Here is a 13,552-nt window from a genome sequence, read left to right as displayed (position 1 = left end):
ATTTATTCATTTATTTAATAATTATTATTCTGAAGAGGCGTGCTCCAAAGATGTGCCGCCCTTTGATAGAGAAATAAATTGACTGAACTCTGCCCTACAAGGGTTGACCGAGCGCCTGTTTTAAAACATGGGTCCCTAATCTTCGGTCTCCTGCAAGTAGGAACATTCTCTCTCCATTCACCTTATAACCTCAGGATGTTATGTTGAAGTTTTACAAAGCATTGGTGAGGCCTAAGTTGGAGAATTGTGTGCAGTTCTGGTCACCTGCCTACAGGACAGATATCAATAAGATTGAAAGAGTGCAGAAAAAATTTACAGGGTTGTTGATGGGACTTGAGGACTTGCGTGACAGGGAAAGGTCGAATAGTTCGGACTTTATTCCCCGGAGCGGAGGAGAATGAGCGGAGATTTTGATAGTATATAAAATTTTGAGGGATTATACAGTAAACGCAAGCAGATTTTTTTCCTACTGAGGCTGTCTCAGTACTTTTATGTTTGTATGCTGTAGCACTTTTTTTTCGCAGTTATTTTGGAAATGCACTTCTGGTCAGATGCTAACTGCATTTCATTGGCTTTGTATCCGTACTCGGCACAATGACAATAAAGTTGAATCAAATCTAAAAATCTAATAAGGCTACAACTAGAGGTGATAGGTTAAGGATGATAGATAAAACGTTTAAGGAGAACGTGAGGGAGAGCTTCACTCAGAGCGAGGTAAGAGTATGGATCGAGCTGCCAGTAAAACTAGTAGGTGCAGGTTTGATTTCAATATTTAAGAGAAGTTTGGGTGAGTATAGGGAGGGAAGGGTATGGGGGTGGGGGCAATTGTCCGGGTGCTGGTCGATGGGACGAGGCAGATTAATAGTTAGGTACGGGCTAGATGGGCTGAAGGGCCTGTTTCTGTACTGTAGTACTCCATGACTATACTCCATTTTGGAGCACCTTAATGTAAAGGGCATTTCAATGGCAAAAGCATAGAATTTTGTCTCAAGGTCACAGCATAGCCTCCAGCAGATGATTGATTGCCAGACTGGTTTCATGTCTTGCCACATTTTGTGTTTAGTGAACTAGGGCAGTGAATTACTGAAGATATTCCTTTATACCTTCCTTCAACAAGTGCTTGGACGTGGGTCCTAATCTCTCTATAGTTGGCTCCCGGTAGGCAGGGTGATTTTAGGTGGTTGTGTGACTGTAGCCTGGTACATTAAGGCTGTTGGAAGCTGGGAGACTTTCTGACAAACCGGCTACCCAAGGCTCTGTCTTGATTGCCACGTCGGGCACTGCAAGTGCCACTTGTGTCCTGCTGGTAGCATTCTCCCTTGCCTAGTGCTAACTGTAAACCAATACCAATACAAATGGAGAAAGATTGAACAGGTCAGTTCATTACACCTTGGAGCATAGGAGAGAGGTGACCTTATAGAGGTGTATAAAATCAGAAGGGGCATAGACAGATGGGGTGACTGCACCCATGGTGGGGAATCAAGGTGTATGGGTATAGGTGTACGGTGAAAGGGGAAAGACAATATAGGGCATAGGTGTACAATAAAGGAGAAAGATTTAATGGGAACTTGAGGGACAATTTTTTTTTCCAAAGGATAGTATGTATGTGGGATGATCTGCCTGAGGAAATGGATAAGTCAGGTATAGTAGTGACATTTAATAATAAATTAAAAAAAAAAAAAAAAAAATTCTGGAAAGGTACAGTACTGTGTAAAACTTATAGGCACTTAGGCACACTAGCTGTATATAAGTATTTTTGCACAATACTGTATTTGTCAACATGGAGCAGAGAGTGAGTTTGTAAATCTGGCAGAGTAAAGGATGTTAGGAATGGCGAGGGTGGAGTGCCTTGGGAAGGGTGTGGCACAGGTGGCAGAGAAGGGTTGCCAGTGGCAGGGAGATGGCACAGGTGCAGGCACATCCAGCCCTGAGACTCCAGGCAAGGTCATTTGCTTCCAGACAACGGGTTTATTGATCATTACAGAACGTCTCTCTGGTGCTTCCCGCTCACTCCTCTCTTCCTTCCCCTTTTCCCAAGCATGATTCCCCTCTCCCTGCCCCCTTCCTGCTCTCAGCCCACGATAGAGACCCATATCAAAATCAGGTTTATCATCTCTCACATACATCATGGAATTTGTTTTTTTTTGTTGCAGCAGTGCAGTGCAACACATGGAATTACTATAGCACTCTAGCTATATATACATGTGCTTAAGACCTTTGCACAGTACTGTCTACAGATGGAAAAGGTTCCGAAGGTCAGTGGGCCCACACTGAATGGGCATTTTGTTTGGTGTGGACTCGTTGGGCTGAAAGGCTGTTGGACTCTAAGACTCTCGAACTCTCTTTATCCCAGCCTGGCAGGGATATAAACATGAGCGATTCAACAGATGTTGGAAATCCAGAGTAACACACACAAAATGCTGGAGGAACTTCAGCAAGTCAGGCAGCATCCATAGACAGGAATAAACAGTTAACATTTCAGACCAGCACCCTCTTGACCATTTTGGGTCAAGAGTCCTGATGAAGGGTCTCGGCCCAAAACATCAGTAGATGCTGCTGGACCTGCTGAAGTTCCTGCAGCATTTTGTGTGTGTTACTCTGGTGGGGGAACTGTATGTTTCCCATGTTTGGTGAAATGCAGCTTTTTGTAAGCTCTGAGCATTTGGCTGAATAAGCTCAGTAAATTCCTTTTTAAAAAAAGAAGCGCATTTCAGTTTGGTGGAGTTCTTCACTGGCATTAGTTGAGTTTTATCTTTTGGAAACGTATCGTAAATGTTAACTGGTGCAGTATATACCCAGATATTCTCTTCAGTGCTGGTCCTTCACACCTTACAAATGCCCAACTTGTGTTTGGCCGATAATTTCGAACAAGCATTTGAGGTGCCAGCAGGATGAATTCACTAGTTGCTGCAGGGCTGCAGATAATTTTTGCTGGGTGGTTACGTTTTCCCATTTGTGGACTGTTTGAACTATTCACAGGCACAGAATCAGGTTTGTTATTTCTAATTTGTGTCAAGTTGTTTTGTGGTGGTGAAAGATATAAAAAGGATCACTGTGTAAGTTGTAATAAAAAAAATTATATAAATTGTGTGAAAGAGGAATGCATTGTGGCTCAGTGTGGCAGCTGCTCTGCCCGTGACCGCAAGAAGCTGCAGAGAGTTGTGGGCATAGCCCAGAACATCATGGAAAGCACCCTCCCCTTCATGGACTCTGTCTCTACTTCTCACAACCACCATAATGAAAGTTCCCACCCCAGACATTCTGTCTTCTCCATGCTTCCATCTGGCAGAAGATACAAAAACCTGAAGCAGGGGTTCCCAACCTGGGGTCCATACAGCCCTTGCTTAATGGTTTGGTCCATGGAATAAAAAGGGCTGGGAACCCCTGGCCTAAAACATGTCCCACCAGGCTCAAAGAGAGCTTCTGTCTGGCTGTAAAGGTCCCTGGTACAATGAGATGGACTCTTGATCTTGCAATCCACTTAATTTGGACCTTGCACTTCAACGCCTACCTGCCTGCACTGCACTCGGGATGAAGTAGTCAATGGGATTCAACATTGGCTTGGTAGGAGAAAGCAGAGGGTAGTAGTAAGAGATGCATTCTGCCCTCACTCGAGAGTTTTCCCCGTTTCTCCAGCTAGACAGACAGACAACTCCAGTCCTGGCATTGCTGTAGTTGAAGGTGATTTTATTATTCGCCAGCGTGTTACTGTACGCACGAGCCGGTATAAAAAGACAGTACTCCAGCATTCTTATGAGAGGCAGATTCAAACACTGATCCAAACTCACTCGCCTTCCAACAAATTGCTCCTAACTGACTGAAGTGAAATGTACAATATATAACGGTATACTGTAAAATGGCCATCCCGATAGCTTAACAACGTGATAAACAGCAGCTGTGAACTTACAAGTCGTATGACCTAGTACTTAGAGATTAACAAACCACATTAGGAAAGACACAACAAGATGATTGGGCCAAAAGGCCTGTATGCAAGATGTGAATTTTTTTTTCACTATACATGTGACAATCACAAACCAGTTTTCTCTCGAAAGGACTTCAGCACAAAATCTTGACTTGCCTTACTGGAGGCATGCTACATTGCCAAAGGTGTATGCAATGAAAAACTACCTGATACTGAACATATGTACTGGCTTCCACAGCAGAGAGTCAGATTGTCCAAATCCACACTGATTTGCCCACGTCTGTGTCCTTCAGTTAGATGAACTTTGGAAAAGCCATGTAAATCGCTTCCTCCCCCCTTCGCCCACCACCTTGAGCCCATTCCCCCCCCCTCAAGCCCTCCCCTTCTCTAGCCCAGTCCTCTTATCTCGGTGATCATCCTTCATTACGGAGGTGAGCCGTTCGCCATTTGCTCCCTACCGCTAACTGTGGAGCCCTGGGCCAGATGGTCACAGGATCTGGGTTCACCTTGAGCCAGATAAGGCCAGGGTTGGCAGGTGACCGTGACACATGGGTTTGTTACTGATTTCCGATCTGCGCACGGCCCCCTGTCACCAGAGTTAAAGCTGAGATATCTGTTTTGAGCGCTCAGTAAAAGGACGGCGCGCTGCCACTGCAGCCTGTGTTCTGACTGTGCATTGGTCTGTTTCCCCAGTAATAGTTCCCGCTGACTCCCTGGACGGCCCTCTCTACATTCCCTTCAAGTCCCTGCTTTCCACGGTGAGCAGCATGGATTTCAGCGAGGGTGAGGCCCATCGGCTCATCGAAATCCTGATGGATAAGGCCGGCATTGTGCAGGACACCTGGCACACGGTAGGTAGGCTGTTGGTGCCGAGCATTGTGCTGAATTCAGGTTTGACCCCTTCGTCATTATGCTGTTGGGGGGAGTGGAGTCACAAAATGAAGGCTACTGTATCGTCCCCTGGGGTGCTCGACCCCCTGCGGTTCCTGATCTGTATGGAATAACCAGCCCAGTGTGGGTAAGCTTTGAGAGGCTGGAATTGTTGTTCTTGGGGTGGACGCAGACCATCCCTGCTTCCATCTCTCGGAGATTTTGTGGGGGCTGACCTCAAGGGAGGAGGGGTACCATTTCTTTCCCCATCAGGTGCCCACCTCAAGGGCAAGTGAATCATTCCAATATTTTCAGGTGATAGAAATCATTGCAGAATATGAGACACATTCTGATTAAAAGCCAAAGAAAATCTGCAGATGCTGGAAATCCAAGCAACACACACAAAATGCTGGAGGAACTCAGCAGGCCAGGCAGCACCTATGGAAAAAGAGCACAGTCGATGGTTTGTCCTGCTGAAGGGTCTCGACCTAAAACGTTGACTGTGCTCTTTTCCATCGATGCAGCCCAACCTGCTGACTTCCTCCAGCATTTTCTGATTAAACAAGTGACTTGCGCATTTCCTACTACTGCGAGTCTTTGCAGAGGATTTCTCATCTAGCGAACTTTTGAAGTGTCCTCCGTATTGTTTTTGCTCTGCAAGCTCCCCGGTTAACATTGTGTCCAATGACCAGATCGTGTGGGTTGGGGGTAATTATTGTCCCTGAACACCATCAGGAGCTCATCAAAATAGTGCCACAGAATTGTTTCCATCTGAAAGCGAGTTCAGGGTTGGGCTTATCATTTCATCAGAAAGACAGTATCTCCAACTCTCTTTCAGGAAGTCCTGGGCTGTGTGTTTAAGTTTATGAACTGGGGTTTGAACTCATGAGGCTTTATAAGGCATTGGTCAAACTACACGGGGTATTATGAGCAGCTTTGGACCCCATATCTAAGAAAGGATGTGCCTTCATTGGAGAAGGATCCAAGGAATGAAAGGATTAATATTTGAGGAGCATTTGGCTCTGGGCCTGTACTCGCTGGCGTTTAGAGGAACGAGAGAGTCTCTGATTGACACCCATTAAATATTGAAAGGCCTAGATAGAGTGGATGTGGAGAGGATATTTCCTACAGTGAGGAAGTCTGGGACCAGAGGGCACAACCTCAGAATACAAGGACTTTCCTTTAGAACAGAAATGAGGAGAATTTCTTTAGCCAGAGAGTGGTGAATCTGTGGAATTAATTCGCACAAGCAAATGTGGAGGCCAAGTTATTCAGTATATTTAAAACAGAAATTGATTGGATTCTTGATTAGCAAGGGTGTCAATGGTTATGGAGAGAAGGCAGAAGAATAGGACTGAGAGGGATAATAAATCAGTCATGATGGAATGACAGAGCAGACTTGATGGGCCTAATTCTGCTCCTGTGTCTTACGGTCATGACCAGCTGACTTGAAAATGAGGGGCTGCAATCAAGGCAGGATTGAAACTACAATGTGCCTAACAAGGACCATTGTTATACCTAGAATTAGGGGGCATAGTTTCGGAATAAGGGGGGACCCCACTTCAGCCGACAATGAGGAATTTCCTTTGAGCTTGTGAATCTTTTTTGGGTTAACTCCCACAAACTGTAGAGGTGGATTGATTGAAGGTAGCCAAGGCAAAAGTATCAGGAGTATGGGGAGAGAGGGGAAAGTGGTGTTGAGGCCAGGAATGGAACAGCCATGATCTTATGGGAAGGCATAGTGGGCTTGAGGGCCAAAAGCCCTACTCCTTTTCCCATTTTTCCATATCCTTCAGTGCTCCTGTGTGGAACATTGGAGTATCTTTACAATGGCTACCTTGTCAATACTGTACAAGTACACCTGCTGGTCAGACTATCCCAGCACTGACGGCACGGCTGAAGTCCCCTCCACGCGAGTGACTATGTCGTAGCTCTGCGGTCTCCGCGATGTGTGCTTGTCCTAACTCTTGTTCCGCGGCTCCCAGGCCACTCAGAAAGGGGACCCGGTGACGGCCCTGAGGCGGCAGCTGGAAGAGAAGGAGAAGCAGCTGGTGGCCGAGCAGGAGGACTCCAGTGCGGTCAAAAGCAAACTCCGGGAGGTCAGCAAGGTAAGCCTGCGGGGCTCCCCAAGGACCCGTCACCAGCGCGCTGAACCCACGTTACGCTCCAGGCGGATCTCCAGCGCCCGCTGCGACTCAGGAATGTTTGTTGTTAATTGCGCTAACTTAAGGTCTGATTTAGTTTTTTAAAAAAAAAACACTACTTTGATAACATTTCTCCGAATGGATGTTTAAATTCTGCTGTAAAATCTGCAGCTTCCCATTTCTTTTTTTTCTCTTTCTTGCTCTCTTGCGTGTGCTCTCACTTTAATTTAATTCAGGAAAACCGCACGGTAACGGGCCCTTCCGGCCCAGTGAGGCCACACTGCCCAACTACATCTGTCTGACCAATTAACCCACTAGTTTTGTATGTCTTTGCAATGTGGGAGGAAACCAGAGCACCCAGATGAAACCCACATAGTCATAGGGCACAGACATGGATATAGTCTGTAAGGAAACGTGTATCGTCTCCTTAGAGGTTGCAGTCAGTGGCCTCTCTATTAGATACCTCCTAGACCTAATAAAGTGGCTATTGAGTGCATGCTGGTGGTCATTTGCTGCTTTAGCTCATTCACTTCAAGTTTTGATGTGTTGTGCTTTTCTGCACACCACCGTTGTAACACATGGTTATTTGAGTTACTCTCACCTTCCTGACAGCTTGGACCTGTCTGGCTATTCTCCTCAGACCCTTGTCATTATTAACAAGGAGCTTTCACCTACAGACTGTCACTCACTGGATGTTTTTTTGCCTTTCACACCACTCTCTATAAACTCTAGAGACTGTTGTGCGCTAACATCCCAGGAGATCAGCAGTTTCTGAGATACTCAAACCACCCTGTCTGGCACCAACAATCATTCTACAGTCAAAGTCACTTGGATCATATTCCTTCCCCACTCTGATGTTTGATCTGAGCAACAACTGAACCTCTTGACCATGTCTGCATTGAGTTGCTGCCATGTGATTGGCTGATTAGATATTTGCATTGATGAGCAGGTGTACCTGATAAAATGGCCTCTGAGTGCAGATATGTTTTCCTCTTTTCTTCACTCCTCTCCCCCTCAGCACCACCTCCCTCTTTTTCTCTCCCATCTCTCTACGGGAAAAACTACTTACTCTGCTAAGGGAAGCGTTTGTCAAAATAATTCGTTACACTCAACACAGATGTCCCCGGAGTGCAATTTAAAATCTTCCTTTCACATTCTGGATGTGTGTGTGTGTGTGTGTGTGTGTGTGTGTGTGTGAGACACAGAGAGAGAGAGAGAGTGTGTGTGAGAGAGAGGCAACAGACTGGCAGTGTCTGCCTTCTATTAATGTCTGTGCCCCTGTGTTCCCTTCAGGAGCTTGCAGCTGAGAAGGCCAAAGCGTGTGCCAGCGAGAATAAGCTGAAGGAGCAGCTGACGATGAGGGAGGAGGAGCTGAACGCTGTGCAGACCCGCATGCAGGCTAGCTATCAGGACCACGTGGCTGAGACCCAGAAGCTGCAGGCCAAGGTACTACCCTCACTCCAGCTCCCCGCACCCCCTGCACACCACTCCACCCTCACCCCCTACACCAACACCCCCCCCACACCACACCACCACCACCTTGTTTGCACACTCCAACTACAGTCAGGGTAGGGCCTATGCCAGATACTGGCGTTTAGAAGAATGAGGAGGCCGAGACAGAGTGGATGTGGACGTGGTGAGCATCTTTCCTAAAGCGAGGGAATCTAGGACCAACGGTCACATCCTCAGAATAGAAAGACTTCCTTTGAAAACAGAGACGAGGAGAAATTTCTTTAGCCAGAGGTGATGAGTCTGTGGAATTCATTGCCACAGATGCCCGTGGAGGCTAAGTCATTGGGTATACTTAAAGAGGAGGTTGATAGGTTCTTGATTATTCAGGGTGGCAAAGGTTATGGGGAGAAGGGCAGGAGAATGGGGTTGAGAGAGGTAGTAAATAAGCCATGATGGAATGGTGGAGTAGACTTGATGGGCTGAATGGCCTAATTCTGCTCCTATATCTTTTAGTCTTATGTTATATCACAGCCACTCCCCTGAGTGGTGGGAGGAGACCCTTTCAGAGACCAGCATCCACAGGAGCTAGCCAGCAAGCTGGGGAACCACAAGTGGCACCTGGTGGCCGGTTTATTTTGCTCTTCCAGCCGGGTTGTTTGGCCTTTCAGCTCATCATGGCGCCACAGGCCTGCGCATATAAAGAGGACAAAAACTTCTTCCAATCCATATTGGTGAGTATGGTGTGGAATTTTCCCAGTGCTGCCCCGGTTAGGCAAGCGTTCAGAATTGTTAGCCTCCCATCGGAGGCCGTACAGAATCGCCCATCCTCCCTTCGCACCAACAGTAGAGCTCAAAGGGAGCCACAAATACGCAGCGGGGAGGAATGAATTATAAAGGAAGCATTCATGCCCAGGACGTGCTCACACTGCAAGCGTCACCCTGCTGTACGAGGCACTTCCGTTCAGAGGTATACCTGGGTGGGCAGAATTTAAATGCAAAATTTGTGTGTTCACATTTGTTTCACTGGAGTAACCTGATCTGTCGGCTCATACGATGGAGCCCAGGTGTTGGGCACTGATCTTGGAGAACTCTGCCTTCTATTCATTGGGCAGAGTGCTGTTCAAGCCCCCCAAGACTTTGATTATTCGAACTCCATGATTGGTGTCGCACTCTGCATGTTCCTAGGTTTTGAAGAGCCATTGCTGCCTGGTTGGCTGTCCTTCTGGACAGTTCCACTCCATTGTCTTCCACTGGAGGTGATGCAGGTCACTGGTGAGAAGATTTGCTTTGAGAGAGATCGAGGGGAATGAGGAACAAGGCTGTTCAACCCTCTAGCCCTGCTTGATCTACCTTATCCCCCATCTGAGTTCCATTTCTTTCACTAACCTTGGTTAACTAATGTGTTTCATATGGGTTTTGACTTAACTCCCCCCCCCCCCCCCCCCAATGTCAGGGTAAAAGGCAGGGTAGATCTGACAATGACCCCCCGCCGCCCAACCATATGAGCTGGTTAAAGTCACAGTTCTGGAGAACAGCTTAGAAGAGTTCAGAGAGATCCCATCTTCTGTCTCTGGTCATTCTCTTGGTGTGGGACAATGTGTGACATGGAGCGATAAATCCTGGAGATTGCAGGGAAAAAATAATAGATGTTTAAGTTCATCCCCACCCCTCCTCGTCTAAATACTAATAGTCTGATTAATATTTTTTGTACTTCTCTCCTTCCTCTATTATTGCCCCTATTGTTAATCCCTTTACTTTTCCCCTCCCATCCTACTTCCCACACCATGGGTTCTTGCCTCCCTCATGATCCCTTTCAGCTGGGCCACAGCTAGAGCCAGCAGAGCCTCCTTCGTGATTTCCACCGCTACTGTGTGCTTAGCCGACCTTGAGGGAGAACTCTGGTGGGACGAGACAAACTTGTGGCTGGGCTTTCTGTTCCAAAGGGTAAGACGTGACTGCAAGACAAGCCCCCACGAGGACATCTTGCCAAAGAGCATGGCTTTTCCTAGCTGACCGCTAAGGTGTAAGGAGCACTTGATATCAGCAACTTGTGTTTCTGTGGCAGGCTGGAAGTTACTTGGCTGCCACTTTGAAGCAGTCTGTAACACCAAATAGGTTCATCAATCAGTGTTGTTGAGCTTTCTCAGACAATGCTGTGTTTATGCTGAAAGTGTTGATTCCGTTAAGGCATTCTCTGTTTGTAGTTTTCCGGATCGGTACGTTGAGAAACAAGAGTGGGAACAAGTCTACCAACATCTTTTATAAATCTGCCAATTCCCATGACTATCCTGACTGTACCTCTTCCCACTTTGTTTCCTGTAAATGCTATTCCCTTTTCTTGGCTCCTTTGTCTCTGCCACATCTGTTCCTAGGATGAGGGTTTCCTTACCTCGGCATCAGAGGTCTCCTCTTTCACCGGGATTCCTTTCTCCACCATTGATGCTGCCCTTGCCTGCATCTCCTCCACTTTCCAGACATCTGTGCTCACCCCATCTTCCTGCCGCCTCAACAGGGATAGACTTCCTCTTGTCCTCACCTTCCACTCATATGAACCTCCACATCCAACACATCATCCTCTGCAACTTCCGCCATCTCCAAAGGGATCCTACCACTAAGCACAACTTCCCACCCCACTACTCTTCATTTTCCACTGGGATTGTCCTCTCCTTGATTTCTTTGTCCCTTCCCATTTATCTCCCTCCTGGAACATATCCTTGCAAGCAAGATAAATACTATACTTGCCCATTTGCCTCCTCCCTCACCTCCATTTAGGGTCCCAAACAGCCCTTTCCAGGTGAGGCAACACTTCACCTGCGAATCTTTTGGGGTCATCTAATTGTATCCGGTGCTCCCGACACAGCCTGCTCTGTCTTGGTGAGACACGACATAACTCTTGCTTTGTTGAGCACCTCTGCTCCAGCCGCCAGAATTGGAATTTCCCAGTGGCCCACCATTTTAATTTCTATCCTCGTTCCTGCTCCGACATATCAGTCCATAACCTCTTTTTTTTTTCTGCCACTCCGAGGGTGGAGGAGCAACACCCTCATATTCCTTCTAGGTAGCCTCCGACCTGATGGCATGGACTTTGATTTCTCCTTTTTGTAATTCTTTCTCTACTTTTGTTTTCCTCTCTCCTTTCCCTCTTCTATTTCCCACTCTAGCTTCTCGCCTCTTCACATTTTCTGCCTATCACCTTCCCCCTGGTGATTCTCCTCCTTCCCTGTCTCCTATGGTCCACTCTTTTCTCCTGTCAGATTCCTTCTTCCCCAGCCCTTTACCTTTCCCACCCACCTGGCTTCAACCTATCACCTTCCAGCTGGACTTCCTTCCCGCCCTCCCACCTGTTCATTCTGGCATCTTCCAGTTCTGATGAAGGGTCTCAGTCTGAAAACTTTGACTGTTGATTCATTTCCAAAGATGCTGCCCGACCTGTTGCATTCCTCCAGCATTTTGTGTGTGTTGTAAAGTATTTTAAATCTTGAGTGGGGAGATTTGATAGTTGTATACAAAATTATGAGGTATATAGATAGAGTAAATTTGAGCAGGCTTTTTTCCACTGGGGTTGGATGAGACTAGAACTAGAGGTTAAGGGTGAAATGTTTACGAGGAACATATTCACTCAGAGGGTGGTGAGAGTGTGGAAGGAGCAGCCAGAAGAAGTGGTGGATGCGGGTTCAATTTCAGCGTTTAAGAGAAATTTGCATAGGTATGTGGTTGGGAGCTGAAGAGCCTGTTTCTGTGCTGTAGTGACTTTACGATAAGCAAGGGTAAATTCTTCATCTGCTGATCAAGGACTCTCTGGGGAAGAGTGATCATAACCTGATCGAAATTGAAACTGGTTTAGTTCAAACTGAAACCAGGTTCTTAACTTTGACTAAAGCAAGACATTGATTTGGCTATGGTAAGCAGTGAACAAGCAAACATTTCAAAAAACAATATATATCTGCTTATATTAAAAAATAAGAACCAGCAACAGAAAAAGCCATAGCTACCGAGAGAAAGCAAAATGCTGTTAGGTCAAGAATATGTACATATTAGTAAGTTAATTGGCACCTAGTGTAGAGGTGAATGCAAGAATCTTGGGATATACAGATTGTGTAAGTGGATGGTTGAAGGTTGTCATGGACTCAGGCCAAACAGCTCGCTTCTGTGCTGCATGACCTGGGTACTTGGCTTTCAGGGGAGCAGTTGTCCTTGTGCAAGGGGACCACAGCAAACCTGCAGGGCTACAGGCAGGAGCACTGTGAGCAGCCTGAGTGGTATTGATGAATAGCTGTACTTCCGGGAAATGTGCAGGTCAAGTGTCCGTTCTGCTGGCTCCTGTGGGCTGACGGGGGAGTAGATGAAGTCTTCTCGTGTTCGGAATTCCTAGTAACGTGTGTTTGTGTGTGTGGTATGCAAGTCATTGACCCCTGGAGCATGTGACATTAATAAACCAGTAAACCTCCCTGATGCCACAGAGATATGGCAGAAGTTAGCAACAGCCAGGAATGGTCTTGAGGCTAAAAAGCTGTGACCTTGACCTTCATGTCAAAGCTCCACACATCATGGGACACGTTTGAGCATGCACATTTCACACAGCACAAATATTGAAGACTGAGTATCAGCCCTCTGAGTAGTATGATTTCAAAGGATACTGGTGAGTGAGGGCTGGCTGTCCTAAAGGTTAGCTTTATTTGTCACATTTACATCAAAACATGCAGTGAAATCTGCCTTTTGTTCCAAATGGAATCAGCGATGATTGTGATAGATATCCCGCAAGTGTCGCCACGCTTCTGGCACCAACGTAGCGTGCCCACAACTCACTAACCTAACCCGTAGGTTTTTGGAATGTGAGACAAAACTGGAACACCCGGAGGAAGCCCATGCGGTCACGAGGAGGACGTATAAATTCCTTACAGGCTGGAACAGGAATTGAATCCTGATCAGTGATCTCTGATTGTAGTAGCATTACACCAACCACTACACTACCATGCCGCTCCCAAAGAGGAATAGAGATATAGTAGTCTGATAGTAAGTAAAACACATTGTTTCTCAGACTGCTGAGGCTGACTTTCACGCAGTACATTATTGCTTTAGTCATTTGCAGAGTTTTATACCAAAGGAAGAGCGCAGGGGAGAATGAGACCAAAATGTCGAGTTCCCTAACAGACCTCAAGGCACC

The 13,552-nt window shown here is 46.6% G+C and overlaps 1 protein-coding gene across 7 annotated transcripts in view; it reads left to right on the top strand.

The window, feature by feature from the left end:
* Positions 1–13,552, top strand: part of LOC140201504 (ribosome-binding protein 1-like) — a 151,875-nt gene that overhangs the window by 70,518 nt on the left and 67,805 nt on the right. For all 7 annotated transcript variants that reach the window (XM_072265719.1, XM_072265717.1, XM_072265715.1 and 4 more), the window contains exons 3-5: positions 4,616–4,773; positions 6,778–6,900; positions 8,230–8,382. In XM_072265719.1, coding sequence (XP_072121820.1) covers positions 4,616–4,773; positions 6,778–6,900; positions 8,230–8,382 — 434 coding nt within the window. The remainder of the gene's footprint in view (positions 1–4,615; positions 4,774–6,777; positions 6,901–8,229; positions 8,383–13,552) is intronic.

This window comes from Mobula birostris, chromosome 8 (genome assembly GCF_030028105.1).
Source record: "Mobula birostris isolate sMobBir1 chromosome 8, sMobBir1.hap1, whole genome shotgun sequence".
Taxonomy (NCBI): Eukaryota; Metazoa; Chordata; class Chondrichthyes; order Myliobatiformes; family Myliobatidae; genus Mobula; species Mobula birostris.
The sequence above is the reverse complement of the archived record's forward strand: the minus strand, read 5'-3'. Positions and strand labels throughout refer to the sequence as shown.